This window comes from Erpetoichthys calabaricus, chromosome 9 (assembly GCF_900747795.2).
Source record: "Erpetoichthys calabaricus chromosome 9, fErpCal1.3, whole genome shotgun sequence".
Classification (NCBI taxonomy): domain Eukaryota; kingdom Metazoa; phylum Chordata; class Cladistia; order Polypteriformes; family Polypteridae; genus Erpetoichthys; species Erpetoichthys calabaricus.
The window spans coordinates 487,671-507,833 of record NC_041402.2 but is presented as its reverse complement, the minus strand read 5'-3'; the positions used below and the strand labels follow the sequence as shown (position 1 = coordinate 507,833).

The following is a 20,163-nucleotide window of genomic DNA, read 5'->3' as shown; positions in this document are numbered from 1 at the left end:
TCGTGTGAATTTTATAATGTATTCGCTGATTGTCGGTTCCCACGGCCTGACAGTTAGTTAACAAAGAACTCACTGTAAACTTCTTTTTCACTTAATTAGACGTACGGGCACGGGGTGCCATTAACAGATAACGTAAAAACTGCAATTTCACTGTTTTAGCATGAGTACGGATAATGAGTCAACCAAACACGAAAACGGATGACAAGCTAAGCCAATCAATACATCGTCTAAGTCACGCTCCAATCAAAGCAGGAGGCGGGAAGGTAAATAGTTTTCACGCACCAATCAGCTAGTAGCATTCGCATCGTTGGGCGGGTTTTTACAAAGATCGCTACAAGCGTGTGCTGAAGAATGGAAGAAAGCGGCGCCTTTTAGGTTGGTAGCGTATTTAGCAATTCGTATAATCTTTTATTCGGTAACTCCATGTGCCTTGACCGTGCATCAGTCTGACTTTTGTTGCAGGAACGGTAAAGTACAATCAATACGTGTTGTTTATTTTCCTCAAAAGCTTTTGCAAGTTATGGAGGAGTGGCTTTATATGTAATACAGAGCGCCGGTCGGCCGTTTTGAAGAGAAATGTTTTCGGTAAAATAAAATTTGTAAGGGCGACTTTAGCACTGGCGCAGTAGCCCAAGAGGTCCGACCCTGACGTGTTAATCATGTTTATGAGATTACATTTAGCAGAATCCTCAAATCCTAAGGGTCCAGTGACGCGCACAGACCTTGTGGTGGGCATTTGGACGGTGTAGGGTAGGCAGGGGTGCCCAACTCCGCTTCTGGAGGGCCCCAGTGGCTGCAGGTTTTCATTCCAACCCTTTTCTTAAGTAGTGACGCGATTTTGCTGCTAATGAACTTCTTTTGAATTAATTTTAATTTTTTTTTTTTTAAGGATTTGAATGAAATGTGAAGTGAGTGAGCCATCAGAAGACCAACTAAGTCAGGGCCTCAAACTTCGACCAATTTCACTCCAACTAATTAGGTGCCGAGTCTTGTCGTTAATTAAACCCATTCTTTAATTCCGTGGCTTGTTGCTGCTCTCATTGTGCAGTATTAGACATTTCTGAAATTGTGGATTTTCTCCCTTGTAGAGCAGATCAGCATTCCTGAGACCTTCACCTTTCTTTATTTTTAGATATTGTATGTTGGTCAGTTTGCTGGGCCTGTTTTGGCTCATTTTGTATCTCATTATTGTTTGGCTGCTAATTAAGGAAAAGGAAACAATTAAGGGGTCTGAGTCTTCAAGAGCAAGTCAATTAAAAATAATTCAAAAGAAGTTATATAGCAGCAAAAACAGGTCACTCATTAAGAAAGGGTTAGAATGAAAACCTGCAGCCACTGGGGCCCTCCAGGACCGGAGTTGGGGGACCCCGGGTGTAGGATTTATTACATTTTAATTATCGCCATTTTTTTGTGTTATTTAATCTATATATATAAAAATGGAATGGGTGGGTCGTCGGGTGGGCCTTTTTTTCATTCCGTTGAAAGACACGCCCTACTCACTGGACAGTTAAAAACACCAATCAAACTAACGATGACATCAAGTATTACCCAATCAAAAGTAGGAAAGGAGGCATCTTCATAAAATGCGTGTGGGATGATTTGCATGAGACGCTGCTTTAAAAAAAAAATGATAAAAAAAATACGGGATAAATCCCGTCCAGTATTGATTGAAAACGGGACGCGCAATTTCATTCTCAAACGCGGCACGATTCCGTATTTTAAAGGACGGGTGGCAACCCTACAGTGCCAGGTAACCACCCATACAATCACATTGTGATTCAGACTAGGAATGCAATGAATGTAATTACCCCGATCTACATACAAGGCGAAAGTGTTGCAACATTCAAAGATGATGGTTTGGGATAAGTACACCATACAACATAAAAGAGCTTATGAAGCCTTGAACCGAAAAAAGCAACATCTCAGAGATCGTAAAAAAAAAAATAGGAGCTAATGTCGTTTTACTCGCTGTAGATTTTAGTCAAACATTACCAGTTATTTCACGAGGGAGACCAGCACATCAACTCAACGCGTGTTTAAAATCCATGCTTCTCCCACGCTCGGTTATATGTCGCGTGTTCTCGGGTAGGTACACCAAAAAAATGTATACATTTAAGCATGTAATGGGCAAACAAAAAATGAGGTATACCCAAAGGCACTGCAGTAGTACTTAATGTAACTTTACTTCTTAAATGTTAATGTTTTACTGTTTAATAATTTATATGCTTCTTATATGTTGTTCAAATTCTTTTATCAAAATACCACTGACAGCGCAATGCACGATAACATCGAGTGAATACACCATACGCATCCGCCCATGGCTGCCCTGCTGTGCGCAGATAGGACTTGATTGTACAATAAAATAAAATAAAGATAAAAAGACTAAAACAATCATCACCCATAAAGCGGATAGTAGACGTGACGTACTATATGTGTACCACATTTCAAGTATATAGGTGCAACGGTTTGCGAGCTACAGGTCATTTAAAATCCTGGACAGACACACAAATTGCCACGGTAGCAAATTACAGAAGAAGATTTTACTGTTTAATAATTTATGTTTATATGAAATGTGCTTCTTATATATTACTTCATATTCTCATATGATAATGATGTTAATGTTTATATTGATTTCTGTGTTATTAAAACTGCATGTATGTGTGTATACGTATATATATATATATATATATATATATATATATATATATATATATATATATATATATACTAGCAAAATACCCGCGCTTCGCAGCGGAGAAGTAGTGTGTTAAAGAGGTTATGAAAAAAAAAGGAAACATTTTAAAAATAACGTAACATGATTGTCAATGAAAGCCCGTTTCACTCAGTAAGTCTTATGTGTGTGTTTATGTATGTGTGTGTATATATATGTACATGTGTATATGTAGATATGTATATATATGTATATGTATATAAATGTTTGTGTGTGTGTGTGTATATTATATATATATAATATATATATATAATATATATATATATATATATATAAAAGACAGCAACAGTTATAACAATGACAACACAATTACATTGACAATCATGTTACGTTATTTTTAAAATGTTTCCTTTTTTTTCATAACCTCTTTAACACACTACTTCTCCGCTGCGAAGCGCGGGTATTTTGCTATATATATATATAATATATATATATACGAGCTGTATATACCCGGCGTTGCCCGGGGCAGAAGTAACCTAATTGGTCAAACAGTTACATAAATACAAAAGCAAACCTAATCGATGAAACAGCTTCATATATACAGAAGCGAACCTAATTGGTCAAACAGTTATGCATGTGCAGAATAATTTTACAAAGATTATGCGTGTTAACAATCATTAAAAAGAAAAGATTGAGGAACTCTTCTTCTATATGTGATGAAGCTGGATGAAGCTGACTTGACGAAGACGTAGGTGGCATAGATTGGTTTTTCTAAAACAGAAGAAAAAAATGAGTATCTATTATTATTTTAAATTAGAATGAAAATGAGAACCTTGATTAGAGATAGATTATCCGTATTAAAATATGTGTATGAATAAACTTTTGCTAACTCTCTAGCAAAAGTTTATTCATACAAATTGGCATGGGATGGCTTTGTGAAAAAGTAAAAATTAGATAAAAATAAATTGAGAATGCGTACTTCCATTTGACTGAGATTATGTGTAATGATGAAAAAAAAGTTTAGTATGTTTTTTTTTCCATACGGGAAGGATGTAAAACCTTACATAGGCACCCTTCAGCCCGTACTGAAGGGTAGTGTCAGATTCTTACTGACTAAAAAACACCCTTTTTATTCCACAGCTACCCCAAAAACCACTATTAGGCATTACTTTGGGGTGGCAGTAGTTTAGTTATGAAACAGCTGGGTCCTGAAAAAAATCTGTCTGATTAGTGGCTTCATCACATATAGAAGAACAGTTCCTCAATCTTTTCTTTTTAATGATTGTTAACACGCATAATGTTTGTAAAATCATTCTGCACATGCATAACTGTTTGACCAATTAGGTTCGCTTCTGTATATATGAAGCTGTTTGATCGATTAGGTTTGCTTTTGTATTTATGTAACTGTTTGACCAATTAGGTTTGCTTATGTATATAGATTAGCTGTTTGTCCGATTAGGTTCGGTTTTTTTATATATGTAACTGTTTGACCAATTAGGTTTACTTTGGTATATATGTAAGTGTTTGACCGATTAGGTTACTTCTGCCCCGGGCAACGCCGGGTATATACAGCTCGTTTCATAGTAAAATGGGATGTGCAGTAACTGCAGGGGCATTGTGACGTTCATAACCTTGGCAAAGTGTTTGTCCAACATCGGCGATTATGTCAGATAATCGGGATAAGGCACTGCACCTCCAGCTACTGTGCATCTTCAGAAAAGGAAGGGGCACACCAAGGGCGGCGTCAGGCCATCCTAACTGTAAGAGTGCATATCAGAGTGTATTGGATTGGAGATTCTGTTTCCTCCATAAAGTGCCAGTTGTGGGTCACTAGGACTGATCATCTGGTGCCACGCGTGACCACTGCTGTGCGGTAGACTTTTAGCAAATCAAAGGTGTGTTCTGTGTAGTGAGACCTCGTGGTAGCCAAAGTAAAGCCAAAATGGTAAGCACTGGGGTTTAACAGCACGTCTTCCCTTTGGACCCCCCGTTTTTAGAGATTGTAACGTCTACGTTTTGTACTGGTGATCTCCTTCAGGTGATAGCAGAGCCGCGCTCGTCCAAGTAGATCGCCGAGTTTGGACTGCTTTTGCTGATGATGTTGCAGACAATGTGGCTTACGTTTTAAGCAATCTTGGAAACCCTAAACGAACTTCGGACGTTTGGAATATTCCAGCATTGCTTGGGTGGGTGTGTGCAGAATAAACTTTCAGGTCTGTCGGGGGGCCCCATCTTCTCAGATGGCATTGCCAAAGCAGTAACCCAAACCAAAACTGGCCTTTCTCTTTCCTCTCAGAGTTAGCAGACGGACATGCAGAGACATCTTCTGATGATGGCACTGAGCTTCTGTCGGCTGGCAGAACATGCTGTGCGCTGTGAATAAACTTGTACTGCGACTCTCGAAGACTTTTTGAAAACGACGGCCAGATGTGCACCGGCATTACAGGCAAAGTGAATACGTGCAGTTTGTGTGCTGACGTCTCCGCTCCGGTGCCTTCTGTGTCGCAAGGCCATACAAACCAACACAATTGGCACACCAGTAACTAATCCCAATAATTAGCTTGGCACATTCGTATTTCGGTGTGGGACCTTCTTGCTGTTGATCTCTGTCTCTTACAGACCATAATGAAGTGATTCATTTCAAATTCAAGAAAAGGACACCTGGGCCATTAAGGGGAGAAGGGCAGGGGCTTGAGTCAGTGTGGCCACCCTTCTGTGCCACCTTTCAAGCGGTGATTGTGCCCTGATAATAAATGACATGGCAGCAAAACAGGCTTGGAGACTTTAATCCATCATGAAAGTCTGGTCCAAGTTTTAATTTCAAATAGGAGATCGGTGCCAACGAGCCGCAAGTTCATGTTTACCCCATCGGACCACGAGAGGGGGATTGGAATGCCGTTTTTTGGTCAATTCCTGTCCTGTGTTTCTGTGTTACTAGAATTTCATAAAGCTGCAGGCCCTCCAGTCTGTTACCCGTAGATCTAGTGGTTCAGAATTGCCCTGCATATGGCGCACGTGTAGTGTGGCCTTCTGATTTGGGAGAAGTGTAATGGTGGCACAGTGCTTAGTGCACTCGGTGCCAGTCATCTCCTGCTGCATTGTGTGTTCTTACCTCGGGTATCCTGGCTCTCCATCTCAAGAACATCCATGAGCGCCTAACACTGGCAGTGAAGACGGGTGGAGTGTTGGTGGTGATGGACTGGCAGCCTGTGCGTTGGCTGTTCCTGCACTCGGCCCCCTTCTCATACTTTTGTTTTCCTCTTTCATTCTGTCCTAGAAAAAGGGAGTCCATGTTTGTGTTGCTTGTGTGCTCAGATTACCGTTCTTCACGTTATGTCGGTGTAGGTCACCACCACTGTTGGTCCAGAATGCGTTTCTGTGACTGACTGGCACAGAGCAGGCAACATGGAGCTGCGGTGTTCGCACTGGCCTCCTGTTAGTTTTTAGGAAGCTCTTAATGGCTTTGGCACCTTCTTGTGTTGTTGGTCTGCTCTTCACGTTCACTCAGGTCTTGAGATCGGAGCCCAGCTGGAGCATAAAGGCAGTGCCTGAGCTTTTACTGTCGCAGCCCCTCGAGTTCTCAGTGGCATAGTCTCTGAAATGTGAAGCGTAACGTCAGTCCAGACTTCAGACGTGGCTTTATTCAGTATGCTCTGAAGAAGGATCTGCTGTCCTAAAGGAGATGCTTGGGATACTTGTAGTGACGGCTAAGAAAATGTAATCAGTTGGGGTGACCACGGAAAACAAAACACGAGGAATGGCAGATTATCTGACTGTCAGAAATGCCGGGCGATGGATACTTCTGGAATTATCAGTGTGCATCATAAGCGGGGAAACGCAATCCCATAATCCTGCACTCCTGACTAACATGTGAGGGGAAGAGACGAGGCGTCCATTCAGAGCGTCCCCCTGTGAGGCTGTCGTTTCAGGCTTCTGATGTGTGCTGCTGATTCTGGAAGGATCTTTGGAGCGTGCGACCGGATGACTGACCTGTGGAACACACGACACAAGGAGCACCGTTTTGGTTTTTTTTTAATTCCCACTTTTCCTGGTCACTACTGACTTCATCTCCATTTGAACACTCTGGATGAGGACCGGCCATTCAGCCCAGCACAGCTCGCCAGTCCTCTCCACTTACTACTTCCAAAATAACGTCGAGTTTTGAAAGTCCCTCAAGTTTGACTGTCCACCACACGACTTGGTCGATTATAAACATCTCGCTCGCCATCATTACAAACTATGTGGGGCAAGTGGCAAATCCACAAGGTCCTTTTAGGGGTGGAGTACTGCATGAGAGCTGCTGAGCATCGTCTGTGTTTAGCATTTCATGTTCAGATGATGTGTGTGTTATTATTAACTAGCGGTGTAAGCCATGCATTAGGCACTGCAATTGATCAATCAATCAATCGCCTCCATTGTCTGTCACCGGCTAAGCGATGTTCTGTCTCCTCAGAGGTCTCATTTTGCTGATGTGCTCACCTCGCTAAGCGAGTTTCACTTTGGTGACAGAGTCGCTTTCTTTGAGCTTCATGCTGTAGCCTCGCACCTCTGGGCCGGACACACACACACACACACACACTTCTACATGTAGACATATATATATACGTACTGCGGTGGGCTGGCACCCTGCCCGTGGTTTGTTTCCTGCCTTGTGCCCTGTGCTGGCTGGGATTGGCTCCAGCAGACCCCCGTGACCCTGTAGTTGGGATGTAGCGCGTTGGATAATAGATGGATGGTTATACAAATGTATATGAGAGAGATACTGACTAGGGGGCTTCGCTTGCCAACCCCCCTGCCTGTGCTACGCTCCAGCAACTTCGCGTCTCTGCCGCTCACAAACAGCAAATCTTTTTATTTCTCGTGGATACGTCTCTTCATTGGGAGGCAACACGACTTTGATGATCTGCATGTCTCCGACTTCAGCGTTAAAGCCTTACGATATCTCCATACGTCTGACACTGTTCTGTTATTTCACCGAGTACTAATTTCCGTTTGTTTGCGCTCTTTACTAAATTTTAGCACTTCCATTGTCTCTAACCTGCTCTGTTTGTGTATCGCGCCAACGTTTTTGAATTCTTGACGGCGTTCTACTTTGTCTTCTACTCTTTGTCTTTTATTTCCGGCCCCAGGCCTGATTAAATCTCTTGGCACAAAGTCTCGTCTTGCGGGACGTGAAAGTGTATCCTGTGACAATCTTTTGAAGTCTCGTCTCCCAAGATTTTTTTATTATAATAGAGAGATTTGTTCTTTTAATGCCGTGCAGCACTTTGGGTGACACTCACGTTTTTCAGCCTGCTTTATAAATACATTTTTTTACTTCCTTTTGTCTGCCAGAATAAGACCTTTTACTGTATGTGACCTTTCCACCCCACCAAGCCTGTCTGTCGCCGTCCCCTAAATTCTATAAAGTGGTGTCAAGTCGAGGGTCCCCGATATCACACTCTCTGTGTTCAAAGGCGACCGCAGGGCACTCGTGTTTCGAAGTTTTTTCCGTTTTTCCATTACAGACTGGAAGTGATGGAAGCGGCGGCCCGTTGAGCCCCATTTGAACGTCTGCTGCCGCCCTGCACTTGCTGTCCCATTTGCCTGTTTTTCTCTGTAAATATCTTTGACTTAATGCTGAACGTCTCCACTAAATGTTTGACTTCACTTTCGTAGCTTATTTAGAAGAGCCACACTAACAGTGATGGGGTCCTCGTCCAGCAGTCCGGCTGTGTGTTTGGAATATTAAGTGGAACACAAAGGTCCCACCAACTCGTTTTGATGTTCATCTCATTTCTGTTTTTTTAAGATTCCGCACAATGACAACCCAAAGGATTCTACCACAAAGCAAAGAGACGCTGCTGCAGTCCTACAACAAGAGGCTGAAGGATGACATCCGATCCATCCTGGACAATTTTACTGAGATCATTAAGACGGCGAAGGTGAGTGGCACTGGTCTACAGCGCTAATGCCAGTCGTGCTGACCGCTCAACATTGAAGTTCTCGCTCACAAGTCCAACCAACAACATGTAACACGATGTCACTCTCTCTGTCACTCTCTCAAATCATTTCCTCCAATCCAGACCTCCGTCTGATTTAACAGAACCTCCCTAGAGAAGTCTCTCCTCCACTATAGCTCCGTCATCTTAACAAACACTTCTGTGACCAACGTTCAGACTCCATGTCAGATACCCAGCATTATCTGCAAAATGTCCTCCTCCTGCTGTGTGTTGAACCGCCACCTTCAATGGAGACTATCAGTCGCCCGCCCGTCACCCTCCGTCTGCATCATCTGACCTGACTGGTATCCATTAATGTCTTCCCAGAGGCGATGCCCAGTCACTCTTTGGTGTGCTTCATCGCTTCCTGCTTTTGGCTGCTGTGTGGTGGGATGCAGCGTCTCAGATGAGCTGACCACACGTGGCGTATCTCGACGCAGACAGCTGGACGCTCTCTTGAGTTTGCCGCACTTCTTTAAGGTGACGTTCACTTGCTCAGGCACCGCTTTGTCCCTGTAGGCCGTTATAATAAAGTCGAGTCCCTAATTGTCCTTATTCTGTGGTCACGTGTCTCTCTTTTACTGGAATTGATTTGGTTTTCCTGGAGTGACACTTGGGTGTCTCCCCAACAAGTTGAACATTTGAAAGTAAACTTGGAGACATCAAAGCCTTTTGATTAGGAGTTGGTTTTGTTTTTGTTTTTCCTGTTTACGTAATAAGTGGACCGTCACACAAAACCTGCTACAGCTGTTGGCATCGTGACACTAGAGGGCACTGTCGCTCCTCTGACCCGACAGACAGACGTCCAGGACGGCAGGTAAAAGTACTAAAAAGTATTTGAGTTCCTCTCTTTGTGTTAGCAGTGGTGCCTCTGAGCACCACAGCCACCATACACAGGCAAGTAAATGCAATAATCGGACACAATTCTCACTCCGTCTCCTCCCAGTAGTCCTTTATGTAGTGCCCGACCCGGAAGTGCTTCTGTGCTTCCGTCCACGTGACTTTCCAGCACTTCCGGGTCAGATGGAGTTTTCTGTCGGCCCCAAAGTACTTCTGGGCTTCTGTCCTTGTGACTCGATATGTAAAACGTCCTCCTGCAGCGTCTCTTGGTGGCACCCACTGTACCCAGTAGGGCTGTGGATCCCATGGTGCCCTGCGGGAATCTGGGGCGCTGCAGGGAAGCTGCCACCTAATGTCTTGGGGGATGTGGTGTCCCAGAGAGGTTGCCTTCCACTCTGTGGGCGTCCTGGCCGTCTGTCGCAGCTTTTTTACTTCCAGGTCTGTGTTACCCTGTGACTTGGGATGGTTAGGCAGGACGTTGTCAGCAGGAGGGCAGTCCTGAATGTCTGGGTCTGCAGTGATTTTAAACGTCTTCTTCTGACCATCGTTAAGCTGGTCTCATCGTCCTGTGAAGCGCCCATCATGCCAGCTGCTGGCTCTCAGAAGCTGATTTTCTTGTGGCGTTGGGTCTGCCAGACTTTCTTTTTGATGGCGTAGAAAACTCGACTCCCCGACACCTTGGATTTCTTTGTGCCTTTTAAGGGTTACGTTGGTCAGTCTGTCTGTCTGTCTTCCTCTAATTGCACTTTCTTGCCATGATGATCGCCATGTCTACGTAAGCCTTCAGAGGATGTCGCCACACTCCTTTTATTCAGACGGAGGGTTTGCAGGTAATCACCAAAAGCCAGACACCTGTAGGAATTGTCTGCCTCGACTTGAGTTGCTGCTAAGAGCTCTCGCTGTTGACCGTGAGAAGGTCTTTATGACTTCAGTTTCTCAGCTTATGGCATCCTTACCCTCGGTCAATTTGCCACTCACCTTTGGACCATTTTAGGTTCTTCACTGCTCACATTTCAATAGAAACCCTCAAAATGGGGGCCATTCTCCTGTCAAAGGTTCGAGAGGCGGCACATCAGCTGCTTTGCCGGGGGTCCGTGTTGCTTTTGCCTGAAGTGAGTAGAATTGGTTGGTAGCTCAAGAGGAGGTTTTGCTTTCCTTCTCTCTTTACCTAACTGTTCTCTTTTGTTTTTTAGGTTGAAGATGAGACCCAAGTGTCCCGTGCCACTCAGGCAGAACAGGACCATTATGAGATGCACGTGAGAGCGGCTAACATCGTGAGTGTTTCACCTCATTCAAGTTTAGTTAGGGGGTATAACATCCCCCCTAACCCCCCCCCCCCCCCGTTACCTGCAGGTTTTTCTTTCAAGTTAGTAGGTCAGTCTTTAGAACACGGAAGACATTTGAGAAACGTAAGGAGACCATTTAGTCCACCAAGCTCTCCTCCCAGCCGCTTCTTTAAAGGTCGTCGGGGTTTGCGCTTCTACTCCATGGCTCACATTCCCACACCTGTTTGAGTTGAGAAGTCCTTCCTGGATTTGGTCCTAAATGTTCCTCCCTCCCCTTTTAATGTCCACCGGTGTCCTCGAGGATCTGATTCAGCTTTAAGTTGAAAGAACTCCACTGTGTGCTCGCTTATTGGGCAAGTTAATGTGGAACGAGTGCAGTGCTCTCCGTCAGTCCGCAATGGCAATAAACCGGAATGTTTTACAAAGGAATTGCGAGTGTGAACATCTCTGGGGGGGGTGGATACGTGTGAGTGCACAATTAGGAGGTGACAACCAACAAGTTCTCATCTCACTTGTTTGTCTTCGTCTGTTAACGTGAGAATAAGAAAGAAACGACTCCAAATTTACAATGAAACATTTCAAAAAAGGAGCCCCCCTTCTCTCCAGTAACCGTCGTAAGCCTTCCCTTCATGGAGTCGCTCGGTTTCTCGATCTTCTGACGAGCGACCTGAGAAGTGACCTCAGCCCCCCGTTTTCCTTCCCCCATAAATCTCCCGTAGGCTTTTGGTCCGGTGCCATGTCATTCTTCTTACATTTCTAGGGGCCTTTACTGGCTCGCCATGCAGTGCACGTGACGCAGCGTTGTCCTGCACAAAAATCACGGTGGGCTTGAAAAGTGTTGACTTTCTCCTGTACCACTGCTTGAAGGAGGGGTCTTGTGAAAACTGGCAGTAGGTTTGGTTTGTCGATTTTGAGTCCATCTTTAATAATACCAGTATGAAGTGGAGCTCTGTGCCCGTTACTGGTCCAGGCACGGGGTCCGTCAAGAGTCGCTGTCACCTCATCCGTCCATAAAACCCTTGAAATGCACCTGTTCAGATCTTTCTTGGCCCAGTCTTGACTTCTGTGTCTGGTGGAGTGGTGCTCAGGTTTCAGCCGTCCTTCCCTTGGCCGTGTCTCTGAGCCCCTTGTACTTCTGGGCGCTCCAGGTGGGTTGCACTGGAGGATGATGGGTAGCTTCTTTTTGATTTTTCTCAAATCTTTGCAAGTTAATCTGCATCTTCTTTTTTTCTCCACATGTCTCTTGTGACCCTGTTGGTTGGTTCTGTACTTGTGCCCCAATTGCTGCATCCCTCTGAATAATGTCTTACCGTTTTTGACTTTTCAGAGTCACTTAGATCTTTTTTTTTTGACCAGCTGCCTAATAATTGATGCACACCTTGATAGGGGGCGGTGATCTCTTTAGGCCACACCCTCCCTGCCTCCCTCACCTGATCTGCTTACATCCAATAAGCACTCTAGGATATCCAGCCTGGAGTTGGAATGTCTCTCTCATATATCTCAAAACCTGATGAGACGCTCAAAGTACAAAATGTGAGTTTGAAGAGCTGGCTGGGGTCCCCGGGCTGGGATGTGTGCTATTGAGGGTCTGCGGCTGAGAAGAAAAGGCCAGCTTTTAAACGAAATGATCGAGGCTTTATAGAGGGGCGCGGTAGCGTGGCCGGGGCGGTTCTTCCTCGCTGAGGTCCATATGTGTAATTGAGCTGCTGATCGCCACACGTGTGCCACATCCACATTATAAGCAGGAGAAGCGCGAGTGCGGGGGGGAGAGAGAAAAAGAACGGAGGTTAAGGAGGAAGAAAGCTGGAAGCGAAAGAGTCTGAGCGGGCGAGTGATAAGGAGTGGCAGCTGGGAAGTGAGCCCTAGTAGAGTGTTTGGTTGGCACTCGGGGCAGTCAGTAGTGCTGGCTCCTGCTGAGCGCTTGTGAGGAGGAGGAGGGACCGGACAGCAGATGGTTCGCTTGGGAGGTTGAAGCCCCAGCGTGAGCGTCCCGGTCACTGGGGTACCCAAGTCTCGGTCTGGCGGAGTCCTCCTGAACCAGACCAGAAGTAGGAGAAGGTCTGGTGCAGGGCCTGGGTGGGAGCTGAGCCGCCAGTTGAAGAAGGCACCGGGTTTTGTTTTTAAAGGAAGGCCAGTATGGTAACCTTGATTGATTGATTTCTTGGATTTGAACCTCCACATTTTCCCAGTTCTCCATGGCTTATTTATTTATGGACATCTTGATTGCACTACGCTGTTTATTTGGACACCTGGTTTCGTTGTTTTGCTCCTTGGTGTCCTCGTTGTCCAACTCGTCCATTTGCATTACCGATGGTGTCGGGTTCAAGAGCTCCCAAAAAGGAAGAGGGAGTATGGAGAGAGAACCCACATCGTCCTAGGACGGTGAAGAGGAGCATAGCTTTGGACAGATTGAGGGCAGCACTTGGACACTCGTAGGATATGCCGGAGAGGGGACGAGGACAGCTGGCCTAGCGGTCATTTGCACAGACGCAGAGTACGACCAGACAGAGAGACGTCAGGCCAGGTGACTGAGTGATTTCTTAGCCTGGGTCACTAGAGGGGGACCCCCGGACGGGACTTGAGAGCCCCCTTTACCCAAGCAGCCCCACAAGTTCCTTCCTTCCTTCCAGTATGTGACTACCCAGACTGCATTGTGTTTTTTCTTTGTGTTCCTCCATAGGTGCGAGCTGGAGAGTCCTTGATGAAGCTGGTGTCGGACCTCAAGCAGTTCCTGATCCTCAACGACTTCCCCTCCGTGAATGAGGCCATCAACCAGAGAAACCAGCAGCTGCGCTCCCTGCAGGACGAGTGCGATAAGAAACTGACCACCCTGCGCGATGAGATTGCGACCGACCTCTATGAGTTAGAGGAAGAGTATTACTCGTCCAGGTACAAATAGGACGTAGTCCATGAGTGGCCTTCACCAGTGCCTTAACCGTGTCTGTCTGTCCGTGTGTCGTGCCACCTTTCTGTTGACTCTGAACCAGTGTGGCGCACCACCCGCTCGCTTCATGGCGGACACTACAGCTTTAGTTGCTGGCTTTGCTTTTTAGGGAGAAGGAAACGCGCACCTTATTGTGACCAAACGTGCACTTCAAATCATTTTATATTTTACGTTTTATGGGTTTTTTCCTGAGAGTGCCAGGGTGTCGGACCATGTTGGCCATTACGAGTGTAGTGAGAAGTCGAGTGAAACGACCCCTTTGATTGGCTAACTAGACAGATTACAGAGGCGAGTCGGGCCCTAACCCTGCTGACATCTCGCCTGTAGAAGGGGCCCGAGTTGTTCTGATCTTTGTAGTCCGCCAGTCAAAGGGGTCGTTTCGCTTGATTTCTGGGAAACTTGAGAAATGACGGAATCTCCTGTGAAGCGATTAGTTCAGGAGCCGGAGAGTCCGTTTTCAGATGGCCTTGGTGCTTTGTGACACTTTAATCCTCCCGTTTGTGTGGCCTTGTGAGACAATCTGGTAGGAGTGCTAATGATGTCAGACTTGGCACCCCCCCCCCATTGTTTTATACGTTTATAAATGGTGGCATGACGCTTATGTGTTTTATAATCTCTGAATTTTAGGCAGGACCAATTACTTTGAACACTTTTTAAAAGAGGCGCCCTGCCCGGGGTTTGTTTCCTGCCTGGCGCCCTGTGCTGGCTGGGATTGGCTCCAGCAGACCCCCCGTGACCCTGTGTTAGGACATAGCGGGTTGGACAGTGACCGACTGACTTTACAAAAGAACGATAAAGTGTACGGCCTAAAGAGAAATGTGTGGCGCCGCTTCTCAATACGACCATCAGTCTTTGCAGCATTCACAGAGCACATCCATCTCCACTGCACAGGCCTGTGGGACGAGGAGAGTTCCTGTCGCAGGGTTCTCGGGGTGGGGGTCTGGCATTGAAAGGTGTAATAACGCTACTAGGGGCCGTGGGGATGTGTGAAGGAGTAGCAGGAGAGTACTCGCAGTTTAATAAAGAGATCGGCCTCCCCGTTTGTATGCTTTTGGTATGAAGGGGCGACCGCTGGTCCAACTAGGCTGCTCCTTTGTCTTGAGCTATCCTGCTGCCCCCCAAGATGAGCTTTTTCTTTATAATTTAGTTAGAAATTAATGGCAAGATGACAGCCAAGCATCAGAGTATCAAAGTCATTTAAAGATTGCAACACTAACACCGTGGGGCCTGCTGGCTTCACCTGTGCCCCCCAAAAGCAAACCCTCCCAGCGTTTTTATTTTACGAATGGCAAAGGCGCAGTCTCAGAGTTGGAGTCTGTCGGTGACGTCTTTGGAAATTTAAACCCAGATGTGGTGTGGACTCGGGCCCATGGGCAGTGCCAGGCATTTGCTGTAGTGGATAGCTGGCCAGGCCTGGCGCTCCGATTCCTTGGACTTGGCCGAGTACGACAGAGAGACAGACGGACACTCCACCGCTCAGAACATCTCCATTCTTCTTTCCTTTTATAGATTTTCAATTCTGCTCTTCTCCGTCTTTTTGCTTTTTTATTTTTACACTGATGTGCCACTTAAGATGCCAACAGAGCGCTTCCCCCCCCCCCCCCCCCCCCCCCAAGTCAGATGCCAAGTAATAAATTAATTTTCCTTCAGCACTGCTTGAGATAGAATCCATATTGTGTCCTCAACCCTGTTCTGGCCTCCTCATCCTCATCCTTAAAGAGGAAGGCATCTTGTGATTTCATGAAGTGACCCACACGTTTATCCAGGGGGACCGAGGAGTCCCGATACACGATGGCTGTTTCCGGAGAGTCTTTACCGTCGGAGCGCAGGCAGGTAGAGTGGCCTGCTGTCACACGGACCCCGCAGCCCACCTGACGTGTAGGTGAGTCCCTCGCTTCGCTTGAGTTTGCTCCGCCTCTTCGTCGAGATGTTTAGAGACTGGCACAAAGAGCTGACGAGGGGCTCAGCGTGCACGACTTCTCGTGTAGTTCATGACAGACTGCTCTTCTACGCCCTGTGACAGCAGCCATCTTACAAGCTGAGCCCCTGGCACCTCGTCAGTTCTTTTAAATTGTGATATCCAGAGAGTGCCAAGGACTTGGTGTCACTAAGGACATGCGCAGGAGTGGTGAACGCAGGAAGTGATCTGGCATTGGGACAAAAATCCAGCAGATGTTGTGGCCCCACCCATCCGACACGATGAGGGGGTGAGCTGATTGGTGCCTTTGTCAGTACAGAGTGACAATGACAGGCCCGACGCTGAATGGTGGTAAGTCGCCAGCGTGCCGTTAGCAGAACCCCTCAATGGTTTTACTTTGGCATTCGCAGTTCTGAATGTGAAGCTGCTGATGCCCACCACTCATCCTGTCCTCGCTGCATGAGCCGGTGAAAGTGGCACAGTCGCCTGGCATCCTGTTTAAAGCCCTCATGGACTAGTTATGGGCGCGCCCATTTGTGATCCATGTTGGTACAATAAAGACGCGTGTTTTAGAAACCTTTTATAAGCTGGACATCTTAAACTCGGCGTCTGCGTAGCACTCGTTGAGAACTGCGGTCTGACTTAAAAACACTGAACGCCAAGTCCTGGTGCCCTTTGAGAGCTCGGGCGTCACTGGCAGGGTGCAGGTCAGACCCACGTGACCATCCACCCACCCATATGCTTGTCATGCTTTGTATGCGATGGGCACTTGCAGTACGTCACCTTACAATTGTCATTTTTAGAGTTGTGTGTCGGGTGGAATGCAATGGATTTGACTCCAAAATGCATTCCAACAGATGGTGAGTAGCAAATGTTACTGGAGCTGCTGGATCGACACCATGGGGTGTGAGTGTGAGTGTGTGTGTCAGCGTGTCCGTGTGTCAGTGATCACACACACACACAGGTGTCCCTCTGTTTTGATAGCTGCAGATGTTCAGTCTGACCGTTTAGGAGCACGTCCTTTGATTGGCCAATAATTAGAAATGCACCATATTGAAAAACACAAACTGGCAATCCTCGGGTGTGTTACTTTGCCTTTAAATGGTGCCAAGCTCATTTAGCCTGCCCACGTAGACACGTCGAGGGTACAGCGCAGTTTCTTCATCCTCTTTGTGTTTCATCTGCAGAACGTTCCGGGTGTCCCCTGACAGGCCGCACACACACACACGCCACGTCGCAGAGTTCTGTGCAGATGTGGGGTTACCACGTAAGGGGAGCTGGATGGGTTTGTTCTCTCCTGCATGGGCACCGGTCCATGTGGGCACATCAGGACGCTGCGTCCGGTCTAAGGTGGCCCACTCCTGTTGCGTTTGACACGTCACGATTCGGTCATTTTCATGTAAACGCTGATTTTTGCATATTGCAGTAGGGACTCTGCACCCTCCTCCTCTTCCTCGATGGCTGCAGTATTTTAGCACAGTACTTGATCCACATGTTTGTAATGATGGCCGAGAAATTTATCCTCTGCCTTCCTGCAGAGAGAAGAACGTTTCTGATGTTGTGGGGAGCAAACGGTGAACAACACCCACGGGTTTGGGGGGTGGGAGGAGACTCGGGTTATGAGCGTGGCATCATCCACATGCCAGTTACCCTGTCGTTATGTCGCCATAAATGTTCAATACATCCAGAAAGTGAAATGCACTCCAGACAGGATTACTGACCAATGAGTGATGCAGGAGAAGGGTTAGGGTGAAACGGCAGCCAATAGAAGGTGTCATTTGACGCGACTTTCTCCTGCACCAATCTATGGCTAACACGGTACAACACTAGGACCAATGAACAGAGAGAGAGGAGGCGGGGCTTCACTTTCGTGGGCCGCTTCCCACAAACGTCTTTATTTATTTAACAGCATTTTCTGCAGTGGCACTCGTGCTTTGTAGATGGTGGAGACAGGAGCAGATGACCGATGGCCGTCCCTTCTTTCTTTCTTGGATGTTGTCATTGTCATTCAGCGTCGGCCCCCCACAGAGATGTTGCTGTCTCTGCTGTCCATTAAAACCTGACCTAAATTTTTCTTCGCCATCAATACAAAGAACACAGCGTAAGGAACAGATTTCAAAAACAAAGGAATGTTTCTGGGTGGCATTCCCCTTTAATGGCTGTGCCTACTGTGCCATGCAGACCCTTTGGCTCTCCCAGAGTTCTTGTTGCCTTTGGGTCTTCTGTTTCACACAAAGCCACCCAGGCTTAGTTGTGTCTCAAGTAGCCACACCACCGATAGGGCCACAATACTCCTTGGCACTGTTGGCACAGCCCATTCATGTTTGGACCACAGTGGCAGACTGAGCACCAAGTTCCCATTGGAAACTGCAGAGAGCCCACTGGGGTCGGGTATGAAATGACGAGCCTTTGGTGCCACGTGTAGAAAGATGCCCGCGAGTAGAGCGGCGCTGGCGCGAGTCCTGCCATGTCACAAGGGCTCAGTGCAGAAATGTCAGTCGAGTGTGACCGGGCTAAAGGAGGGGAGTCTAAAGCTGGCACTTTGTTCCGTTTGGTGGGTTATTGTTCTCATGCCATCCATTTTTCTTTTTGTTTGGCGGTGAGCTTCACTTTGTCTTTTTGTACGCCGTTGCTTTGTATTTGTATTGTAGTTCTGCTTTGTTCTTCATATAAATATAAAAGTGTCTCATTGCTCATCTTCAGCATTTTGTTTTACTTTTAATGTGTGAAGGACGGTGGTCCGCAAACCCGCCGACTGCCCTCCCCATTTGATTTTCCACACTGGTCAGGTTGACAAAAAGAAGGGTGACTCTCGAAACGTGTGTGTGTGTGTGTGTCAGTGTCACACTGTCCGTTCGTGTGTCACCTGCTCTCGTCTACCGTCAGCCCACCCTGACACCCCCCCCCCCCCCCGCCCCCACGTGTGCTCATTCCCGTGTTGAAGCAGCGAATGAGTGAGTCCGCTGTTAGACACCGGCAGAAGCTGATTGGCTGACACAGACCACATGGAGGTCTCCTCAAGCTCCTCCCACTCAAAGGCCAGTTCTGAACTCTGAAGGCCAACAAGGGGGCGTCGCCCTGAGTGAAGTCCATCCCCTTTCACTCAATGTATTGATGGGGGGGGTCTTGAAGTTGACTTGTGGAGCAGAAGCGGACCACCTAACCGTCCTCTTCACAAAATCCAAACGGGACTCCTGGTGAGGCGGGGCTGTCCACATGGCCTTTGTAAGGCTCGGGCGGACTGCTTTGTACGTTTAGAAATCGGAGGAGAGACCCTAATGTCACCGAGATCTCGGGAAGTGGCTTGTTCAGTGTGCTGACGACCCCAACCAGGTCACTGGGCTGACTGCAGGTGTCCTTTTAAATGGAGGTCTCCTGTTGAAGGCGGACCACCAGTGTCCGTGAGGCGCCCCTGAGGTACTCGGAGTAAAGGGGGCCATTCGAAGTGGGGTGCTCCGTCACCACTGCAGCTGCGGTGCTCTCATGGCGTGGCGGTGCCAGTGACGAGAGGACCCCCCAGTTGTAGCCCACTCTGTTTTTCATTTTCTTTTATTTTTTGTGGACTGCTGTATTCTTGCACAGTCGAGCCCCCCACAGGGGGTCTTCAAGTCCAGACTTGGTGTTTCTGCTCTCGTCATACAGGCTGAGAGGTTGGTGAAGGTGAAGCCCCTCAAGCGTGGTCATGTATTAACTCGACGTGCCACCTCTGTAGGTCTGTGCCCCCCGTAGTGCCGAGCTTTGGTTGGTCACCTTCCGATTCCAAAGTAAACGGCCGCCGCACCCACCGTGTGCTCAGAGCGCCTTCCTTTGGCCGCTGGCATCGCGTAACGGTGACGTCACACGGGTGGTGTGGTGTGCGGTCGTGGGCCGCGGTGCCGTTTACGGTACAAACACACAAAGGCTGCTCAGCGTCCCCTATGGCAGCACATCCCAGGACGACTGCGGTGGGCACTCCGTGTGTGTGTGTGTGTGTTATGGGGGGGGGGTCCTCTTGTTTTCTCAGCCTTAGCATGTGATTTGCACCGGGGGGGGCGGGGGGGGTCACGTGACGTGTACGCTGTGCTGACCGTCTTCCTGGCTTTTTATTCCGGAAAGCTACAGTCCGTGGGATAGCAGCGACCTGCCCCTCTGCGAGGCGTTTCATCGGCAGGACGGGTCTGACTCCCCAGAAGACTTGCGTGGTTTGGTGGGCACCTCGCTGTCCGGACGAGCCGGGGATGGCAGTGGTGGGATCTCCCGGGGATCGACTCCAGGGCAGCTGAATGGGCACGGAACGGCCACAGCCGAACACCCGTGAGGAGCGGCACAGCCAGGAAGGGGACGGGTGGCACCCGAGGACCGCCCAAGGACCACCAACTCGCTCGAGTGCTTTTGTGTTTCAAGAATCTCATTTTATCAAACAAGAAACCCGATTGGTCAGCAGACTGGAAGAAAAGAGGCAGACCAGTGCTGAAGAACAAAGTAGGCACCCCGGGCACTGAAGCGGGTCGTGCAGGTCGCTTGACGTCTCCTCCCAGGGACTT

The 20,163-nt window shown here is 47.6% G+C and overlaps 2 protein-coding genes across 4 annotated transcripts in view; one reads left to right on the top strand and one right to left on the bottom strand.

Moving 5' to 3' along the window:
* rpl7a (ribosomal protein L7a) overlaps positions 1-5,820 on the bottom strand; it is a 12,224-nt gene extending 6,404 nt beyond the window's left edge. The window contains exon 1 of the mRNA XM_051931667.1: positions 5,784-5,820. Within this exon, the coding sequence (XP_051787627.1) occupies positions 5,784-5,820 (37 nt within the window). The remainder of the gene's footprint in view (positions 1-5,783) is intronic.
* Positions 264-20,163, top strand: med22 (mediator complex subunit 22). 3 transcript variants are annotated; one of them, XM_028809044.2, is made up of 5 exons: positions 264-375; positions 8,463-8,595; positions 10,686-10,766; positions 13,459-13,667; positions 19,736-20,157. In XM_028809044.2, the coding sequence occupies exons 2-5, from the start codon at positions 8,473-8,475 to the stop codon at positions 19,935-19,937; spliced, it is 615 nt and encodes a 204-aa protein (XP_028664877.1). In that variant the 5' UTR covers positions 264-375; positions 8,463-8,472; the 3' UTR covers positions 19,938-20,157. The 3 variants fall into 3 exon arrangements, with proteins under 3 accessions (XP_028664877.1, XP_028664880.1, XP_028664878.1); XM_028809045.2 differs by having other exon boundaries at positions 301-415; positions 19,736-20,163; XM_028809047.2 differs by lacking the exon at positions 19,736-20,157 and having other exon boundaries at positions 265-375; positions 13,459-13,829.

Excerpts from the sequence above, each read along its gene's own strand:
- med22 (XM_028809045.2), top strand. The coding sequence starts at position 8,473 with ATGACAACCCAAAGGATTCTACCACAAAGCAAAGAGACGCTGCTGCAG. Across the intron at positions 10,767-13,458 it reads ACGTGAGAGCGGCTAACATC|GTGCGAGCTGGAGAGTCCTT; the intron begins GTGAGTGTTTCA and ends GTTCCTCCATAG. Across the intron at positions 13,668-19,735 it reads GAAGAGTATTACTCGTCCAG|CTACAGTCCGTGGGATAGCA; the intron begins GTACAAATAGGA and ends TATTCCGGAAAG.